Consider the following 20,909-nt stretch of genomic DNA (forward strand, 5'->3'; position numbering starts at 1 on the left):
AACTAATAAAATTAAAGTAAGGTAGATATATATTAGTTAATATATATATAAACTATAATAACTTAATTAATTTAATTAATACGTACTTACTACTACTACTATATATATATATATATATATATATATATATATATATATATATATATATATACATACTTTTTCGTTTATAAATGTTCATTTATTAACAAATTACCAAATTATCGCTTATAAAAAAAAACAGTGAGACTTCTATGAATGTTATTCACTTAAAATCTATATGAATGTCTCGCTTTCACTTAATATACTCTGAATATTAGAGTATCTGAATACTTGAGAGACAAGTATAGAAATATGATAAATGTTCTATCCTTCTGAACGAGTGCATCGGAATACTAATCTTTCCATAGAAAGGACCCGTGAAAATCTCAAGAATATTATATATGTGTGTATGTATGTGTATATATATATATATATGACTTATAAGAATGACATCAAAGAAAATATTACACGGATGTAATAATAGTTTTATTGAAGTTTTGCTCAAGTTTGACTATTTCCTCATAAATTGTCCGGCAACTCATCCTTCGTCCATATGAGTTCCACGACTTTCCCCATGCGAGCGGACTCTTCACAGGCTGTAGCGATTTTACTCACCGCTAGGATGTCTTTCGATTTGACCTCCGACTCAGTCTTATCATGTACTACATCAAGGAAGTGTTCAAACTCTCTTTTGTAACCGTTCATAAAACGGCTAGGCCATGAGTACCAGATCGGGGCGGTGATAATTCCTTGTAGTTCATTATACAAATGAACGGAGTTCAACTGTCTATTGTCGGCTTGCAACATACCCTTCGGACCGAAAACTTCTAGTCGTTGATCATATCCATATGGGCTGTTGCGCGATAAATCGATCATACCTAGTGTTCCTGAAGGAAAATGGAAATTCACTGCAACTGTGTCGAAGTCTCCAATGGCCTTAATCTCTGGGATATTTGCGTGAGCTAGGACCGAAACCTGTAATTCGTATTTTATATCATTTTTTTTGATAGATACGATTTGTGCAATTTTTTAGTTCTTCGAAATAATTATAAAAATCCGCTTTTTTTAAGATAACAATTGCATTTTTAAGATATTAATAGATACACAAATTTTTTGTATACTAAAAAAAATTACTAAATCTTATATATGTTTCTTTGATTAGTACTAAACATTTGCTCACAGTAAATAAATATTTACTTAATTAAAATAAATATTTACTTAATAAAAAAATAATAAAAATGAATGAAATTAATGATTTTTGATGTCAAATAAATATCCTTGGTAAAAAAATTGATACAGATTAAGAATATAGAATGATAGGATTTTTATCAATTTGTATCGTTTTCTATAAGATTATATCATTTTTTATCACTTCACGATTATTCGGATATGAATCCTATTGTATTTTATTGAATTCTATAAGATTTGTATAAGATTTCTATAAGATCTGATTGAAACTAATGAATTCACGAATCAGATTTGAAATGATATCATTTCATTTTTCTATTGTTCTCTATCAACTTTTTTTACTAGGGATATGTTTACATGTAGTAAATATTTACTTAGGATTTACTTAGGACTATTAGGACTATTATTCAATCAAATACTTATTAAAATTAAATATTTTTTTCAGGGTACATTGCGTATAATATGTGTAAAAATCGTACCTTATCTGGATATTCTCCGAGAACCCAAACAATCAGGTCGATATCGTGGACCAGGCAATCGTGGAAGATACCGCCGGATACTTTCAAATATTCTAGAGAGAGCAGAGGAGAGTCATGAGCGACTCTTTTAATCATGTGGACATGTCCAACCTCCCCTTTATGAACTCGTTGTTTCAAATTCCAATAACTGGGATCGAATCGCCGATTGAACGCGGTAAATAGAGGCTTGCCGACTTTCTTGGCCATCTCATAGCATTTGACGGTGCTTGGGCGATCTTCTGCTATGGGTTTCTCACAGAAAACTGCCTTCTTTGCTTCCAGAGCTTTAATAACTATATCTTTATGTGTGATAGTCGGCGTCGCCACAAAAACCGCATCGACACTTTACAAATCGTGAAAAGCAAACGTTACTTGTTTGTACAGATACATTTGTATTACACAAATTTATATTGTCTAGATATAGAAATTATAGAAATTATTATATGTAATTCGTGTAAATATAATTTATAATATATAATTTATATTACACACATATAAATCTATATTATAACAGATATTTAATTTTTAATTTTAATTTAACTTTAATTTAATTTGATTAGTCGACAACATTTTTTTAATTGATGTAGTTACTTACTTGGAATCTTTGAATACTTTGTCACACTGCTTGCTACTTAGGAAGGTAACGTTGTCCAGATGCCAATACTTTCGAATGCTTTGCCATTTACTCTTGACATCATCAATGATATATAAAATTTGGACACGTCTACTAGAAATCATAGTCTCTAAATGTATCGTCCCGGCATGACCCACGCCGAACAAAGCCACTTTTACTATCGGTTCCTTCTCAGTTTTTAGAGTTAAGTGTTCTAAATATCTAGAAAGATATTTCTTTAATGTTCACTTCTATCAGTTTCGAATAATTTTAATAATTTTCGAATAATTTCAATCTCTTAAAGATATTTAATAATTTAATTTACTCTTTATCTTTTTCTATTTTTAAAATTAGAAAGAGACTAGAAAGAGATAAAAAATTAATTAATTTGAGATTATAAATATTAATCTCAGTTTAATTTAATATTTTAATATATTTTAATATAATATTTAATATAATATTTTAATATATTTTAATCTATTTATCTAATATATTAATCTAGGTTCTTAGTAGAAGAATCGTTAATAAAAGAAGATTGGAAGCAAAGAAACTTAAAATCTTGAAGAAATATAATTGAAATTTCTGGTCTCGAAAGTGAAAAATTGCAGTAATTTTCTACCTACATAAAAGTCATTTATAAAATTAATTAAAAATTTGTTCATTTAAAACCCATATGTATTTTGTTGCGCGTAGACATTTCTCATGTCGATTTTAAATTAAGAATAGGAATAAAATTTTAGGAATATAAAAATAAACGTTCTTCAATAATTAAATTTCCATCAATCAAGTATAATATTTGTTTTACAATGCACATCGCTCCGATGCGAATTTATATTGTGCAATGATATTGAAATAATTACTCACTTCTTATATAGGTAATCATCTTCAGGTGGCGCAGGCTTCGGTTTGACGTAGGGAGACGTTTCTTTGAACTTTACCGTTGCCATTTTTACGTGTTATATGTATATACTTTCCAAAATTTGCATATACTTCTAAATATGTATATACTTCCAAAATTTGCCACAATCCAAAAACTGGTTTCTGGCCAACGAACTCGATAATAGCTTCTTATATAAGAAAAGATAAATGAAAGTGGGGGTTGTTTACTGTGACGCATATTATTATCCAATAACCGCCAATCATGTAATAGATAAAAGAGCTGTTGTTTTTATCGAATAAGGATTCTATAAATTTCTTCGTAATTTTCTGAATTTTTTTTGTCATTTTTATTTTTATTCTTACTGACTTCTTATGCCAAGAATTCTTAATAAACTTTTCAACAAGTACAAAAAGATAAGTATGAATTTCTCGCAACATAAATTATCGAATAATTAATGCATTAAAGATAAGTCTGATAAATGCATTAAAGATATATGTTTGAATTTAAAGTATGATGAATTTAAAGTATTTTTATTTAATTGCTCCTCTATCGAAGCCGGTGTATTGTCTTAAAATCTATGGGATTTAATATCTAATTAATTATTAACGTGCTTTGTTGCTACAAAAAAGCGTCACATAAACGATACTTGGCAGCAAGAAATACTTCCAGAAGATTTTACCCATTCATTAAATTTATTCACGAGGCACAATGAGAGAAGTTCAATATTGCGATGCACTCGTTCAAAACGAAGGATAGAATGAGAGAAGATTCACGCGGCGATAGAGAAGACTTATGTCAATTTCCATCAACATAGATTAATTTAAAATTTTTCTTTTTCTAATCTTAAAATTAGAAAAAAACGAAGAATAAGTTGAATCGAGATTAAAGTTAATTTATATTAGAAACGAACATTATAGCGTTTTTTCTTGACTGCATTATCGCTCATTAGTACATCACTCACACTGTGTTTCCATGGCTGATGTGATGGGTTTCCATGGGTGATAAGCGAACTCATTCGGTATATCGTGTTTCCTACAGTGTAGTGTAAATTTTATGCTACACCATCTCAAAGGGATGGTATAGAGCCAGTGTGATTTGAAAACGGAAATCAAGCAGGAACAGAGTTTTAGCGTAATAATGTAGTGTATATCACTCTTGTCTAGTGTAGCTGAGTGTAGCGCTTACATGCAACTGATGCGGTACGAGGCTGCACTCAGTGTATTCCAAGAGAACACGCTAATAATTCCAGCATATTCAATACGTTGATCATTCTAATAGGTCGAACATAACGTTGACTTGTCTTTGAGACTTGTCTTTATATATATTTACGATATCTTTCATTTCTTAAAACTTTACCACGATGACCTGTAATATGTAATGATCGAAGGACTTGTTATCACTGCAATTATGTTGACCATTTGTCTATATTATAACTTTTATCGCAAAAAAAACTGTGTCATAACAATTAGACGTACTTCTAGTTTTCTAAACTTTTAAAATGGTCTGAAATAGCTGTCAAAATTATTTATTGAATAGTTACAATAATATGTCAATAAGTAACTTGAAAATTTCTATTATGCAATATCATAGAAGGGATAAGAGGTTATCGATGAAATTATCGCATTATATATCGTATCTTTGAAATAAAAATAGATTGCAAAAAATCGCGCGCATAAAATGTATACATTCTGCCATTGCAGATTAAATTAAGATATCACATATTAATGAGAAATCCGCTCGAACGAATTACCATAATTTATTTAAATAACGTAAATTAAATAACAAGCAACAACAAATTCACGTAGAATGCGTCGTGAGTTTTCATCAATCGAGAATGTTCGTCGATCGGTGTAAGATTTATAATAAAACCGCACCTCTGACTTTCTTCTTATTCTGAAATCAATTAAGATATATGTTTTTATCATGTTGCAATTGATCACATTCGGCAAATGCAAGCTAAATAAAATCGGCTTTTGGATTTATATCTTTTTTACTAATGTAATTTAATTTAAATTTAAATTCAACTGGCTTTCCATGTTTTTTTAGTTCTAAGAATTAGAAAAAGATAAAGAGTAAGTCGAATCGAGTTTAAAATTAATTTCGTAAACATTAGCAGAAATGGCATCAGTTAATTGATTTTTTAAATGAAATATATTTAATCAATTACGATTTAATCAATCACAAAATATTAATTGCCTCTCTACGATTGCATTTGCTATAAACATGTCTAATATCAAAGAGATCTTTGTGAGACAACCACCAATTGTGCCAGCGAAAACTTCGAGCTGCAATTTTTATTTTATTTACAATATAATTGTTACTCTTTAATAAAAAAAATGATAAGATTTTTCAAATGAAGATCTGTATATTATCGCTCGACATAATGAGTAGAAATACTTAAAATTGATGCATAAGAAACATATCTTAAAGTTATCTTATGTGTTGATTTTAGACATTCTACTCATTGAGAATTCCATGAATATTTTTGAGAAGCGACTAGAAAATAAGACAATGTTTACTCAGTTCCTTTATTAAGCTAGCACACACTGATATCTCACAATTCGTCGTTTGCCTTACGATATGCTTGCTTCGGCACGAAAATAACCTCATCCCCATAGCTTTCCACGTATGTCGACCTCTTTCTTCTATCACTTCCCGGATCGATGAGAGCTATGCTCGATTTAGTCGATCTAATAAATAAAAGTGTATCATTGCTTGAAATATATTATATAGAATTTTCATTATATTTCATGAAAATGTATTCTATAACTAAGCCGATATTAATTTTTCTTTATAAAAACATTAACTTTGATTTAATATTTACTTATTTTGGAAGAATAACTTTACGAGATGAAAACAGAAGATAACAGTTTATTTTTTAATTAATTTATGTATTATAACAGAAGAAATAGTAGCTATGTTCAAGAGGATCAAAGTTCTTTACTTAAAATCTTTAATAGATATGAAAATTTATGTTTTCACAAATTAATGTTTTATCAAAGGATATTGCCAATTTTCTTTTCAAATTTCGTTTCACGCATACGTAAAGAAAATCAATCTCAGCATCTCTATTAAGCTTATGAATAATTGAAAAAGCGCAGCAATCAACATTTATGTCGAAAGTAAGTTGAATTAATGATGAAACTGCAATTACCTCTTCTTACTACCATTAAGATCCGCCGATACCGTAAGATCACGCGGTCTCGAGAAGTCACATTCTAACGTAAAAGCAGTGTCACCTGGTGTTAATAACTCGTCGTCGTGCTGAATCACTACGATGTTGCTGTATTTGTCACCATTCTTTCAACGAAACAAAAGAAATGTACAAAAAATTTTGAATGATATAAATAATATAAAATATAAATTATTGATCTTAAACCGTAAGTTATTTTAAAGTATATACATTAAATAGTGATTAAAGCTCTCTAATCTAGTTTGCGAGTAATTTCTCGTAATAGAGATAGAAAATAATTGTAATTTATACTGTTAAAGAATTATAAAACATGAAAAGAAACAATTTAAAAAAATCCCTTACAGAAGTTGAATTTCCTGTTTTATTATTTATTTAGGTTAACAAATAAAAATATGAGAGAAATTAAAAAATGTAGAAATTAAAAAATATCACAAGATAATATATATTTGAAAATGTGATGTACAAGTTATACTTTCTTTTACCTGCTATGATATTTTGTCGTTATGTCGTTTATAATATACAATGATTCATGATGAAGAAAATGTCACGATTTAGAAAATTATAAAAAAATTGTATGGTAGTTACTCTTTAGAAAGATATAATTTAAAAGAAAATGAAAGGTTTCGGAAAAAAGAGAGAATCACGTTTTCTTTCTACTTAAATAACTTGTTTTACTTATCAAGGCTAATAAATAATAGTTTCGAAAAGAAGAAATTAATAGGACAAACAAAAGTTTAAATAACGTACCCTTTCAGTATCACATTTGTTCAAAGGAATGCTCATGGTGAAACTTCTACCGCGAACTGGATCGAGGAAACAGGACGGTTCTCGGGAATAAAAGTTACCCTGCGTGTAGATCACCCCTGAGAAATCGTCTGTAGTTTTAAGCTCGACAGTCATTCTTTCAGCGCCGCATCGCAACCCCACGCGATCGTAGCCATCGGTGGATGTACCTATCTGCATGTCTTTAGACAGATCTTGTTGCCAGATCTCTTTTGTAATTGATTGAGCTAGTTTTAGATTTTATTCTCGATCTTTTAAGTTCTCAGTTGTTTAATGTAAAATAATTTAAAACTGAGTAATTGAAATAAAGTTTTATAAAAGTTGGAAACGAAACAACGCAACAGATTTATTCTACTTCTGTGAAAACTTGAGAAAGAAATAATTTTAAATGAAAAGAAGATTAAAAAATTTGGGAAGGAAATAATTTCAGATTCAGAAAGAAAATGGAAAAAACACACTCTGTATTCTTAATTACAATTCCTTTAAATAGATATTTGAATAAGTTTATTATTTCATTCTAAAACAAATATGGGTTTAACACTATGTCTATATATATATTCTCATCCTGTTGGTATTAATATTAAAATTATATAATAATGTTAAATCCATATATCTATATTTTTTAAAGTGATGATATTATTTATTATGTCATTAATAGATTCATGATTACATTTCTTAATTTGAAAAAAAAAGTCATCAGTTCATAAAAATTCAAATGACATTTTTAATGAGAGAACAAACTTTTAATATTTATCACAAAAAAAATCTTAATTTCAAAGAAACATCTCTTCGCTCAAGTTCGCTAGTCAAAAAAATTATTTTTTTTAGATCAATGAAAACTTCTTTGAAAATAAGATATTGTACTTTCAAAGAACTTTTTATTGATCCAAAGAATTTTTTTTATTACGAACAAAAAAATATTTCTTTAAAATTAAGATTTTTTTCAGTGTATTATTAATCAAAATTATTTAAAAAGATAGAATTTCATGATTTGATGATTTAATATCTCATTTTCGATAAAAACTCTTTTATCATCTCAGACTAACGGATCACAGCGAAGTCGCAATCTATCTCACCTGCATTGCTCATCAGCTTAGTGTTTGCTAAGAACGTGAGAAGTAGAATCGAACGCATGGTCACGTGGGAACAATAAGCGTGGACGAACGACCGTGAACTGGCGATAAACTCAGTTCGCTCGATGCCAAGATGCCAACATATCGTCTGCCACCGTTACACCGTCGGGGTGACTTTCTTCCCTCTCCACCCTCTCCTCCCCACTTTAATTCACATCCGAATCGGATACTTTCACCGCGTGATGAGACGATCATCTTTTTCACTTTTTCTACCTTTTTTCTTTGTATGTCATAGTCATCGCATGGATCATCGATCATTGTCGCGGCTCGTTGATTCGGAACTGCAGGCTCAAGCGCTGTTCGTTTTTGTAAACTCACGCAAATTATTTATGTATTAATTTAATATTGATTTATAAGAAATGTCGCTTTTTTTCTGCGTTATACAACAGGAATTATTTTTTATCAGGGTCTTCTATCAAGAATAATTACATACGTAAAATTCTTATATTTTTCTTATAAAAATCTATTTTAATTATAAAAATATTTTTTTTTAATTCTGTACTTTGTAGATATTTCTTATGTGGAAAAATCTTTGGAATATGAGGAATTTGAGAAATTCTCGAAATTATTAGTGAATCTTATTCTCATATTTTACTTGCTAATGCAAATTATTTATGTATTAAATAATTTATCTCATCGATTTACAAGAAAATAAAATGGTTTTTTTTCTGCTATTGTATAATAAAATCTAGAAATTACTTGAGAAATTATTATTTTTATTGATTTTTATTTTTAAGAATAGTTACAAATGTGATAAATTGTTATATTTCATTTTTTTAATAAAAATTTATTTTAACTATAAAAAAGATCTATTTTCTCTTTTAATTTTATACTTTTTATAGAATATTGTCTTGGAAATACAAAAAAAAATTTTTTTAAGCAGGAAATTTCTTAGAATTTGAGAAAATTTTTGAAATTTTAATTATTGCAATCTCATTGCTGTTTATGTCCTTTTGATATTTTAATTATTAACAATAATTATATATACAATTATCAATAAATATATATCATTACGCTGATTTATATATGTATAATATGTTTTCTGAGTATATGTACGATAGATATAAATGTTATATCATATAATTTTAATAAAAAAGAAAAAATTAGGATATTGTTTCGCCATTAGTTTTCCTACAATTTGAATACAAATTTTCGAATTTGCGGATTCAATTGTTCGGACACTAAAACGCGGGTAATTCGAACGTTATATTATATTTCTAGCCTTAGTTGGAAGTATAAGAATCCAGTGATATTTTCGCTGATAGTTGGTAGGATTGCGTGATATTATCAGCCGAAAGCTGGCTTGAGTCGTAATTTACATTTATTCACAGATACTGAACTATCGACATGTCTGTCAGTCGTGTGTCGCAGATTTTATTCTCTCGCGTGTCATACGCAGCCCGAAAACCGCAGCAATTCGCCGCGCCTGTTTTCAGGTATTATTCCTGTAAGTATCATATACCTGTAAACACAGATCTCTCCTCCGTCGGATTATCACCAGCCGGACAGCTGGTCGTAACGTCGGAAACGCCGGTTTCGTGGTGAACACCCGGTATAATCGCTGCTCTACGCTACAACTTGTTTTCGAGGCTTTTATGAAAAAAATATATTTATATACTGATATTAAATTCGATCACACATTAATAATACACTTGAGAATTATTCACTGCGAATATTAAAAATCTATAATTATATACGTAATATGAATAACGGCAGTCCAAAATAATTTCTCCATAATTATTTTTTGTAACATTATACATATACTTATATGCGTATGATTTGCGATTCGCATTACATACGGTTTTAAGAAGAAATTTAATTATTTGCCAGATATTTATGTGTATTAATAATGATAATATAACTATACGTGACAAAAGATGTTTATTATATTGCTTTTTAAAAAAAAAAATCACAAGTTATTTCTCGGGGAACACATATTTATATATCAAGAAAAAAAATAAATTTAATATAATTTAATATAATTATAATATAAATTTTATAAATTTTTTACTTATGTATAGCACTTTTTGTATTATTTATACTTTTGTAATCTTGTTTTGATTTTCAAATTACTTTAAAATTAGATATCTCGTGTAATAAGGTTCTTAAACTTGTCTGTAGAGTTCATTGAGATTAAATAAGCCAAGCAGAAAACACGCCATTTCATTGTTTTCCTTTGAACGCATGAATATAACTCAAGCGTGCAAAGCTGTTTTTTGATATTTTTCAGAATTTATAATTTATGTATTTAATAATATTTATTTATTTCGAGAAGAAATACAAGACAATTTATGTTAAAGTGACAAACAATAAAAAGATACATAAGAATAATTTTCTGATAAAATTATTAATTAACAACGTTTGATTTGCTAAAAACAAGATTATCTTTAAATTAATTAATAAATTAAAAGAATCTTCGTTCTTTTTGAGACACCTTGTACATGAAACAGACTTTGTTATTCATTGGTTATTCTTGTAGTTATCTTCATGTTGGTGATCGTTCTTGATTACATAATATACATAGAAAGTTAAGGCTCGTTAAGAACTAGAAAAAGATAAATAGGAAGTTGAACTAATCTTATATTTGTGGAAGCTAAAACATTGAGCATAATAAAACTACTTAAATATCTGATATATATATAAATAAATTATTATTTTTGAAAAAAAATCATGCATTATTAACGTTAATTAATTCTATCAAAACGTGTAGTACGTAACAAATAATATACTAGAAAAAGATTCCATTTTTTCGTTCTAGAGTGTATTGTTATTTGAATATAATTATTAATATCCTTTTTTAGTTGGACATTAATTATACACAACAAATATGTGAATCATTAAAAGCAAGCATATTATAACTCCAATAATAATTATATGTTTCGGCTACATTTTACATTAATGTAATAATTAGTTTTTTTATTAGCAAAAATTTTGTTATTATTTACTGTACCTGAATAAATTGTATATTTTACAGTCATTACGGAAATGATACATTCTAATTTTTTTTTATAACACATAATCTCAATGAAAAAAATTGTTTGCTTTTTATATCATCATTTTAAGAACTAATCACGAACTAATTATTTTTTAAAAAATTCTTTTATTTTTCTTATTGTTTAATAAAAAGTATTTTTTAATTTTTTAAATGAAAAAATATCTTTTTATTTTTCAAATAAAAAACCCTGCTCTGATGTGAGGTAGATCAAACTGGCAATTATGAGTTCCTCAAACTTGAGACTGCAGGTGAAAAAAAAAATGTAGGCATTGTTACCTTAAACAGGCCAAAAGTTTTAAATGCTTTGTGTGATCAATTAATGAATGAAATAATTCGAGCTTTGAAACATTTCAATTCGGATTCGTCTATCGCCGCTATTGTCCTTACCGGAAGTGAAAAGGCATTCGCTGCTGGTAAGATTTTATTTTATTTTACATACTGCTCTTTAAATATATTCTTCAGAAAATTAAATTCGAAATATTAGTGTCTCCTTTTATTATCTTTATATATTATAATATTATATATTATATATTATAATATAAAAAAATAATATATTAATTTATTCTCATAGGTGCCGACATCAAGGAAATGAAGGATAACTCGTACGCATCGAATTTGAAGTTAAATTTTATAGCTGACTGGAATGTAGTTGCTAAAAGCAGAAAGCCCATAATTGCTGCTGTAAATGGTTACGCTGTAAGTAATGCCTTCGATTGTCTTCGACAGATACTGAAAACAAAGATGAATAATTCAATAACAAACATATACTCCCCCTTTTTTATAGTTGGGTGGAGGAAATGAATTAGCAATGATGTGCGATATTATTTACGCCGGTGATAAAGCCAAATTCAGTCAACCAGAAATTGCCATCGGCACCATTCCCGGAGCAGGCGGTACTCAGAGATTAACTAGGGTTATCGGTAAAAGTAAAGCTATGGAAATGATACTCACTGGTAATATGATTTCTGCAGAAGAAGCTGAGAAAAGCGGTAAGTTTGCATTAATTAAAATTAAAGCATTAACACTGCAACCGGAAGGAATTTAAATTACTTCATTAATTTAAATATAAATTCTATTTGAAAGTTATTTTTATATATTTTATGTATTTGAGTTTTAATGTTAAATTATTTTTAACGATTTTTCATTAATTTCAATCTTAATATTCTGTTACTTATATTTTTTATAAAATATTTAGTGTAAAAAAAAGTAAGTTCTATTTTTTTTAATCTTATTTAGGTCTAGTCAGCAAAGTATTTCCAGCTGACAAAGTTGTCGAAGAAGCAGTGAAATTGGGCGAAAAAATCGCATCTCACTCACAGTTGATTGTGGCGATAGCCAAAGAAGCTGTTAATGCTGGTAAAAAGAATATATAAAGAATTACTTAAGTAATTCTCAATGTAATCCAATAATTCGTAACGCATCTAATTATGATTTATTAATTTTAGCATACGAAACCACATTGCAACAGGGACTTCTGTTTGAAAAAAGATTGTTTCACAGCACTTTCTCTCTGGTGAGAAATCTTTTTGTGATAATCAATAATCTAAATTCGATGAAAAAATAGATTTATTAATAAGTTAGAAATTTCTTTCTTTCAGGCGGACAGAAAGGAAGGAATGGCAGCTTTCCTGGAGAAACGTTCGCCCAGATATACAAATCAATAGATTTAAGTTATCCATATCTGCAAGAGGAAAGGGACACAAGTATCGATGAATATTTTTTTAAATATTTTTATACTGCATTTTTGTAATGAAAACCTTTTATGTCTTTTAACTGATTGATAGATCTTTTAATCAAGAATTAAGGAAACTTTGTAAAAAAAGGGAAAATTTTCACTTAATGTTCGTTAATTAAGAGATTAGACATAAGATATTATCTGTTATATTTGTTACGACATATACACATCTATACTGCAATAAACTTTTGCATAAATATACGATAATAATGCACGATTAATTAATGCAAGAACAAGCGCAACATCAAAATGAGATTTTTTTATTCGAGTATATTTTTGCTCTTACATAAGATGGATCTCGAGTATAATACATTTAAAGCTAATATATAGCGTTGCAGTTAATATTAAAAGGAATAATTATTATAATATTATTATTACTATATAATAGAAAGTGGAGATTAGATGAGAATACGTAAATCGTTATCGACGTCGCTTGGATGACGTTATTTATAATACTAGCGAGATACCTCGAAAAATGGTAGGAACAACAGGATTTCGGTAAACATCAACATAGCTTAAGTTAGAATGAAAAAAAATGCAATGTGTCACACTTAAATGACGTAATCCAGTAAGTTCCTTACGTGCATATACATGCGTTCCTCAGATGAGAAGCCTTAAGGCATCTGAATTTCCGTGAACTGGTAGTAAAAGTAGCTAAAAAATTATTTCATTTTTGAGTTCATTATAAAGAAGCGATATCAAATTTTGTTAGTAAGAAAAATCGACCGGGTCTCACAGGTATACGTCTTAGCATCGTTGACTAGCTAATACTAACTGACGCATATTATACGCACCTCTTTTACGCTTATTACAGATCACCCATAACTGCTGCATTCTTACATTAAAAGAAATTAAACTAACTACCCTTAAATACTATATACGTATTCGTATTTCGCTGCCTCCGTTTTTATTTTTTACATTGCCTTTAAGTACGTGTCAGAAGATGGGAATTATATTATCGGGTACATCGATCGTTACATTTTAGGTCGGAAAGTTTTAAGAAGTTCCTCCGATATTTCAAAAAAAGTATATATGTACAGCGAAATTGTTCAGACAAGAGAGATTCCTAAATAGCTTGTCCTAGCTACTTCCTCGTTTTTCTTTCTTTTCAAAACTCGTGAGTTCATATCATTTCAAATAATAAGGTGAAGCCATACAGCACACAATTTGCAGCAATATCGCTGCAAAATTTCTGCAATATTGCTGCAACATACAATGTTGCAGCAATGTTGCTGCAACTTTTGTGCAACTTTGTACTGTAGGGGTGCGAATTATTATTTTATCGTTCCAATATTTGCTAATCTAAATACTTACTAAAATTGAGCTACGAGAAATTAAATTTCGAATGTAAAATAACATCAATTTTTATCGTTTGTCAAAAAAATGGTACGTTTTTTTCGCATTCATTAAATTTTTATTGAATCGTATTCTTATCCTGAATTTTCCTTATTTTTTAATTTAAGAAAGATATATTGTCTGATCTTTTAAGGCCCGTAATTAATATGTTCGATGATATGTCGTAGCAAATAAAAATATTGGTCCGAAATTTGTACATTAAATCACTTGGTCCTCGGTCTTATACACGGATCGAATTTCGGGAACCTCTTAAAATTCGACGGATCGTCTCGGGAGAGAGGGAGAGGTGAAGATGATTGGTTTTATGTTTTATGTATATCACAGTTGCAAGCTCTGCCTCGTTAAATACGCTGGTAAAAATTATCGAGATGATGGAGAATATAAAGTATCGATACTCTCTTTCTTCGCACTGGGGTTCCTGCCGCGGATTTATCGTTTATTGCGATTTTTCATGGTGAAGCGTCTCCAGAAGTTGCTGCTCTTCTTCGTGGGCGTCGCGGTAGGCGTCTCGTATGCATAGCTGGACTCATCATCCGTATCCTGGGCGCTAGACGCCTCTCTGGTCGGCGAGCCACCGTGTCCTGAATCTCTGTCACCATCTGTCCCATTTTTCTCCAAACCTTAAGATTTATATAAAATAGATTTATATAAAAATCCAAAGCAAAGTCCAAAGTGGAATCCACAAATATTCTCTGGAATCTCATTTTAAAGAGTGAAAATTGAATCAACCTTGAAAAAGAGTGGCTCAATTTTCAATCTTTAAGAATGAGATTTAATTCTTTAGAATGAAATTCATTCTAAAAGTTTCAAATAGTATTTTTTTACGTTTAAATACGAAAATATTTGTTTTGAAATTTTATGGAGATATATTAAATTAATTGATATTTACGAGTTCCAATGGACCCGAACATTTTCTTCAACTATGTTGTAAAAAACTGTTTATAATTTTTCACAATCTTAGATAATTTTAAGTTATAATCTTATTACTTGAATTTCGACTTTCAAAATAAGAAATCGTTCAATTTCATTAGCTTTAAGCAAAAATAAATTAATTTAAAGTGTACTAAATCTAAAAGTTAAAGAAATTTTGGAGCGAATACCGATTAGAGTTAAAATAAATTATCTTCTATCTTATTATGCCTTGGAGACTGTTATCTTGATACAATTATTAGAGAATTGATTTTTCATAGTCAAAATATTAATATCATTAAAGATATGATCGTCAAAAGGAATAAAAAGGTGTTAAAGAATGAACTTTAATAAAATAACAGACGATCTCTTACCACCACCACGCAGCATGTCGAGGAACGTGCTTTCAGCATTGCCACGCGTGCGTCCCTGCTTCTGGGACGGCGTGCCGAAGCTCAGGCTCTGGATATTGATCTCTGCCTTGAGTTGCTCTGGCGGTATGTCGTCCACACGAAACTCGTTCGGATCCTCGACGAAGGCCTGCTGCAGGTCACGCATGATTTTTTTGCGTATGGTCTTCTTCATAGAGAGATGCCGTTCCAGGTGTTTCACGTCGCTCTCCGTCAACGTCTTGCTGTTGTCACGGCGACGCGACTTCTTCTTCTTGCTGTTCTTTGGACTCTCCTCCTCCCCGGATGTGGAGCCTACCGACACGGCGCTATCGTGGCCGGGTGCCTTCTCCTCAGCTTGTCCACGAGCGTTATCCCATTTGCTGCCGAAGCCAAAAATGTCCCGCAGGTGAGGGATATTTCGATCCACCGTCTGTTGCCTTGCCATGTCGATTTCGGTCGTGTGGACGGCAAGAATCAGCTGTCCTTCCTTATGATTGCTTTTTCTGAAAAAAAATCCGAAGAATGTATAATTAGCTAGAGACACTTTATCAGATTTTTTGAAAAATCCTACGAGAGAGAAAGATATATAAGAAAGTAGCTTGATAAGTCAGTGACTCTTTTTAATCTGTTTTTATCAAAATTCAACATATTTTTCAAAATAGCTACCTTTTAAAAAAATCGCTCAAGCTAGCCACATATAATTTCTCCCTGTATATATACTATCTTACTCTAACTTAACTGTTTCATTGTGTAACTTTAATTAAGATATAATAATGCATTTATTTTAACTTTTATACTGTTTCAATATATAACTTTAATTAAAATTATAGAATGAGACAGCATTAGTTAGAGTGATATATATATATATATATATACACAAAATATATATATAAAGGAAGAAATTAGATTTACTTTCCTCTCTTATAAGATTTTGACAAATTCGCTCGTAGCCAGACTGTTATATGTCTGTATTTCTTTACGATTAGCAAATTACATGAAATTAAGTGAAATCGATTGAGTAAATCGGAAAATATATTGCAGAAAGAATTGCAGTGTCAAAATTTCACAACATCATTGTGATAGTGCGTCTACGAAGCGGATGAAGAAATATCGCCTCTCGAAATAATAAAGTTCACGCGATCGAGAATTTTGCTCGACTCGTTCTCTCCGTGGCGGCCGATCCCTGCGATTGATACCGCCCACGTTTTCCTTCTTTACCATGCCTTCCACGAGGAGTCTTTTTGATTTTATTTATAACAACTCAAGTATAGTACTGAGTATTCGACTGAGATGATCGTATCCTTGCACTGCCACTACATCTTAAGTGCCATGAATCTGTGATGTTATCAAGGGTTCCAGATCAACATTCTTCCGTACTTAAAATGTATATATAGAACATTTAAAAAAATATAGGGAAAGTAGAAGAAGAAATTCTAATCTTGATCACTTAAGATACGATAAAAATTTATCTATGATATATATATATAAAACAAAAATTTTTATTATATCCTAAATTGTCCTAAAAAATCTAGAATTTCTTTTTTATATTTTTTTTCTTTTTATATTTTTTATTTTCCATATATATATATTTCAATATGTATAATAACAGAAATTTAAAAAAGTACAAAAAACAATATTTTTATTTCTTTACTTATTTACATTCGAACATTTATTTTTAATTACAATAGTTAATTAAAAATAAAAATTAGCCATTTCGAAATACCAATGAAATCAAATCATATATAGCTGCGACTTTTCTTATCTCGCGATAAAATCTTCAAAACTGAGACGGATCAAAACGCGCGAGTTGAGCCCACGATGTGGGCGTGCAAAAGTCTGATCGCTTTTATCATATGAACTGTATTCTAATCGATGCGCTGATTTAAAGTCGCTGTTTGCGCGAACACCGACGCACGTATGCAGCTTGCATACTTTAAATATTATTTCACAATACACGCATACATACGAGACAGTTGGTGCCTGGCAGTGATTTATCTCCGGCTGGCCAGTCGATCGACCGTTCTCTAGTTTTCCATCGCAAAGTATGGATCAATGCGACGGCGCATGTTGCGTTTTCCGGTTAGACAGGGAACTCGTTTACGAGGAAAAAAAAGGCCATCCGGATATCTACAACGACAGGGATCGCGCATTGTGAGTCAGTCAGCCGCGACCTGCGACCTACGAGCTGTAAACAGGTCGAACTATCGAAAATTCTCCAACTTTATGGAACAGCCGAGATGAAATATCGAACGGCGGCAGGAGATTTAATTTCTACAGTCTATGAAAGTCTGATGAAACAACGTGCTATGAATGTAGACGTAATATATAGGGTAACTCCGGCAAATACGCTGTATTGGAATTTACGCTGCAGAAGTCAGAAAAAATAGAAGGAGTGAGGATAATTTTTCTGCAACTACTCTGTTATATGTCTTTATGTTATATTAGTATTGTGTTATGATTTCAGCTTCTTATTGTTAATATTAAAATGAAATTATTGTGAGTTGAATCGATTTGTCTTTCCCTATGAATAGACATCTTCTCGTGACAAAAATGCAAGGATTTCAAAAAGTTTATTTTTTTATGAAAAATAAATATTTTGAATTTCTAATATTTTTTTCATAATAGTAGACAGTACAAAGTTTTTAATAGTTCGTTTATTATAAATATAGTTTACTATAAATATACTATAATATAGTAACTAAATAATACTTAATAAATTAAATTTTTGATAGATGTGGCGTATATACTAGAATTATTCTAAATGTGTTATCGGAATCTCAAACTATCAAGAAAGCCTTGATTAGAAATATTAGGAATCTATATTTTTTTCATCTATCTGAAATTATTTTACCTGCATTGTTATACACAAATTTAAAAAGTTCTTGAAACAAATAATGATTTACAGAAAGTACATAAATCGATTGACATAAATCAATTTTTAAGTTAAAACTTTAAGTTAAAACTTAAAGTTTAAATAATGGTTAATAAGATGTGTCTAATATTTTTGGCCAAGGCTATAATCTTTTCGTTAGACGTTATCAAAATGTTGAACTTCTGGCTGTCGATTCTGGCCACTAAATCAGATAAAAAACTTTGAGAGAACTTAATGCATTTGATTGCAGATAAATTTGATTCACTATCATTAGTTGTGATTCATCCATGATGTGGTGCCTCTCCCTTGATGTATATGTCCAGAGTACCATAAATAAGATCAATGTCACAATCATAATTTTTCATATTGCATGAGTCATTTGCGGACTCTGCTCTCTATATCTTGGAAAATTATACACGTGGATATGTCGTGCACTCTTCATGGCATTTTCCTGAATATTTATGTGATGTTCGCTTAATTGCTCAGTTACTTCGTTCGATAACGTACAAACTACAAAATGCTTCTTATTCGACATTATCACGTTAACGATGGAAAAATACAGTGTACATTTTCATTTAATTTCAAATTTGTATTAAAGAAACGGTTTTGCTAAAGCATTTAAAAATTAATTGGACAAATCTGTGAATTTTGTTGAATCATCAAAATATAATAATTATGTAAAATGCTTAAGAGTGTTAACAATAATGTTATAAAAAATATTCTAATCAATTTTTGAACGTTCTATATTTTTTTGATGGTCCAAACAAAATTATTTTTGAATTTATGTCTTAATAATAGCTAAATTTTTAGATATTTCAACGAAACTATTTTTTTGTGTATATTTAATTATTAAATATATATTTAATTAAATGAATTTTAATTAAATATTTTAAATGAAAAAAACTTATGAAGTATTGCACTCCTCTGCGCTTCTCGTTCTATAAAAGAACGCTAAAGAACCAATTGGTTCGAATTGATTGTTGAAAGAATCATAAAAAGGTGCCGCAAGCAATGAGATGCGTGCGCCCTTCATAACGCGTATTCTCCGCTACTGTAATCGTCGTATACGATCGAGATGGTTGGGTAACAAGGATACAAGGAATACAGTCCTCTCTCTCTCTTTCGCTTCACTTGGGTAGCAGCCGCCGTCGCTGCTTGGCAACCAGAACCGACTCGCCGCGACGAAACGATACGGCAAGATACCGGTCGCCACGCCGTGAACCAGAGACCTTTCACGTTCCCTTCGCGTTGGCTCTGTTATCTAATGATGTATATTCGAGCGTTACGTTCAGCCACTACGGCGGATCCAACGCCTAGTAAACACGATTCAAGGATTCGAACGCAACTCCTGTAACTTTGTAGCTGCATGCAGAAACACTACGTGCTGTCCTAATCTATGACTTTCATAAAACAGTCTTTCATAGATAAACCAATCGAGGAAATAGCAGTAACAAAAATTAACAAGTAGGTTTGAGCCACAAATCAGAAAGAATCACAGTTTGTTAAAGTATATAAAAATTTAACACACTTTTTTTTGAATGAAAAACGCCATATTCAATCAAGGCGGTTTTATGTGCCTGATAATAATTTTTTCTAAATTTATACAATTTCTAGTTTAAGATAATTACGTGTCGATTGTCGGTTTTGAAATACAATCCTGAATCAAAATTGAAGTAGTAACGTTGCAAATTAAACTGAGACGAGCAATTTAATATTATCGCTGCAAATAAGCATCTTAGAAAGTTAATGAGTTGATGCTAACATTAATTGCTAATTGCATTAACAACTTTCTAAGATGCTTATTTGCAGCAATAATATTAAATTGCTTGTTAATTCTGTGTTTCTTAACCGACGAATTAGTTATTTTCGTTTCAAATCTTATTGAGATGTATTGTACATCCCAAGTTGTTAAAATTGACATGGTCTTTTATTCTAATTATTAATTTATTGCTGTCTCACTCTCACTCGTTATATAAAATTATATTTTTAATTTCATGTAGAAATGACGAAGAAACCAACGAAAACGTTAATCTTTATGTCAGTAAAGTAAATTAACTAATACAAAATTTATTATAACTAGTATGACTTGAATACGTTTAGTCGTTCGTGCGAATTTATCGAAGATACATTAGAAAAGTTATTATTTAGCTGATTAAAGTAGAGCAAAATATTGATGAAATAGTTTAAAAAATTAACATATTTTATTTGTAGAATTATGCTTTAATAATTGATAGAGTCATATAAAGATGAAAGTAAATATTGAAGAGAAATGTTGCAATATTAAAATATTGATCTAAAATAAAAAGGTGGACTTTCTTATTATT

The 20,909-nt window shown here is 30.0% G+C and overlaps 4 protein-coding genes across 5 annotated transcripts; 1 reads left to right on the forward strand and 3 right to left on the reverse strand.

Annotated features, from left to right (window-relative positions):
* Positions 1-537: 537 nt before the first annotated feature.
* Positions 538-3,284, reverse strand: LOC105621216. The gene is made up of 4 exons (XM_012202686.1): positions 3,202-3,284; positions 2,320-2,559; positions 1,686-2,067; positions 538-993 (listed from the first exon to the last, which is right to left on the reverse strand). The coding sequence occupies exons 1-4, from the start codon at positions 3,282-3,284 to the stop codon at positions 538-540; spliced, it is 1,161 nt and encodes a 386-aa protein (XP_012058076.1).
* Positions 3,285-4,957: 1,673 nt separating this feature from the next.
* Positions 4,958-8,327, reverse strand: LOC105621217. Of its 2 annotated transcripts, XM_012202687.1 has the most exons (4): positions 8,270-8,327; positions 7,158-7,402; positions 6,372-6,517; positions 5,772-5,907 (listed from the first exon to the last, which is right to left on the reverse strand). In XM_012202687.1, exons 1-4 carry the CDS (start codon positions 8,325-8,327, stop codon positions 5,772-5,774), a joined length of 585 nt encoding a protein of 194 aa, XP_012058077.1. The 2 variants fall into 2 exon arrangements, 1 of the variants encoding a protein (XP_012058077.1); XR_001046500.1 differs by lacking the exons at positions 7,158-7,402; positions 8,270-8,327 and adding an exon at positions 4,958-5,110 and having other exon boundaries at positions 5,795-5,907; positions 6,372-6,481.
* Positions 8,328-9,673: 1,346 nt separating this feature from the next.
* On the forward strand, positions 9,674-13,266 carry LOC105621218 (probable enoyl-CoA hydratase, mitochondrial). Its single transcript, XM_012202688.1, has 7 exons — positions 9,674-9,773; positions 11,528-11,734; positions 11,893-12,017; positions 12,106-12,310; positions 12,558-12,677; positions 12,767-12,834; positions 12,920-13,266. The coding sequence occupies exons 1-7, from the start codon at positions 9,674-9,676 to the stop codon at positions 12,983-12,985; spliced, it is 891 nt and encodes a 296-aa protein (XP_012058078.1). The 3' UTR covers positions 12,986-13,266.
* Positions 13,267-14,841: 1,575 nt separating this feature from the next.
* LOC105621219 lies at positions 14,842-16,158 on the reverse strand. The gene is made up of 2 exons (XM_012202689.1): positions 15,696-16,158; positions 14,842-15,032 (listed from the first exon to the last, which is right to left on the reverse strand). The coding sequence occupies exons 1-2, from the start codon at positions 16,156-16,158 to the stop codon at positions 14,842-14,844; spliced, it is 654 nt and encodes a 217-aa protein (XP_012058079.1).
* Positions 16,159-20,909: the final 4,751 nt, after the last annotated feature.

This window comes from Atta cephalotes (assembly GCF_000143395.1).
Source record: "Atta cephalotes unplaced genomic scaffold scaffold00032, whole genome shotgun sequence".
In the NCBI taxonomy this organism is placed as follows: Eukaryota; Metazoa; Arthropoda; class Insecta; order Hymenoptera; family Formicidae; genus Atta; species Atta cephalotes.

Excerpts from the sequence above, each read along its gene's own strand:
- LOC105621218 (XM_012202688.1), top strand. The coding sequence starts at position 9,674 with ATGTCTGTCAGTCGTGTGTCGCAGATTTTATTCTCTCGCGTGTCATAC. Across the intron at positions 9,774-11,527 it reads TGTTTTCAGGTATTATTCCT|ATCAAACTGGCAATTATGAG; the intron begins GTAAGTATCATA and ends GATGTGAGGTAG. Across the intron at positions 12,018-12,105 it reads CTGCTGTAAATGGTTACGCT|TTGGGTGGAGGAAATGAATT; the intron begins GTAAGTAATGCC and ends CCTTTTTTATAG.
- LOC105621216 (XM_012202686.1), bottom strand. The coding sequence starts at position 3,284 with ATGGCAACGGTAAAGTTCAAAGAAACGTCTCCCTACGTCAAACCGAAG. Across the intron at positions 2,068-2,319 it reads AAAGTATTCAAAGATTCCAA|TGTCGATGCGGTTTTTGTGG; the intron begins GTAAGTAACTAC and ends CGATTTGTAAAG. Across the intron at positions 994-1,685 it reads TCGGAGAATATCCAGATAAG|GTTTCGGTCCTAGCTCACGC; the intron begins GTACGATTTTTA and ends TACGAATTACAG.
- LOC105621219 (XM_012202689.1), bottom strand. The coding sequence starts at position 16,158 with ATGGCAAGGCAACAGACGGTGGATCGAAATATCCCTCACCTGCGGGAC. Across the intron at positions 15,033-15,695 it reads CGACATGCTGCGTGGTGGTG|GTTTGGAGAAAAATGGGACA; the intron begins GTAAGAGATCGT and ends ATAAATCTTAAG.
- LOC105621217 (XM_012202687.1), bottom strand. The coding sequence starts at position 8,327 with ATGCGTTCGATTCTACTTCTCACGTTCTTAGCAAACACTAAGCTGATG. Across the intron at positions 6,518-7,157 it reads ACAAATGTGATACTGAAAGG|AATGGTGACAAATACAGCAA; the intron begins GTACGTTATTTA and ends TTTCGTTGAAAG. Across the intron at positions 5,908-6,371 it reads CTTAATGGTAGTAAGAAGAG|ATCGACTAAATCGAGCATAG; the intron begins GTAATTGCAGTT and ends TTTATTTATTAG.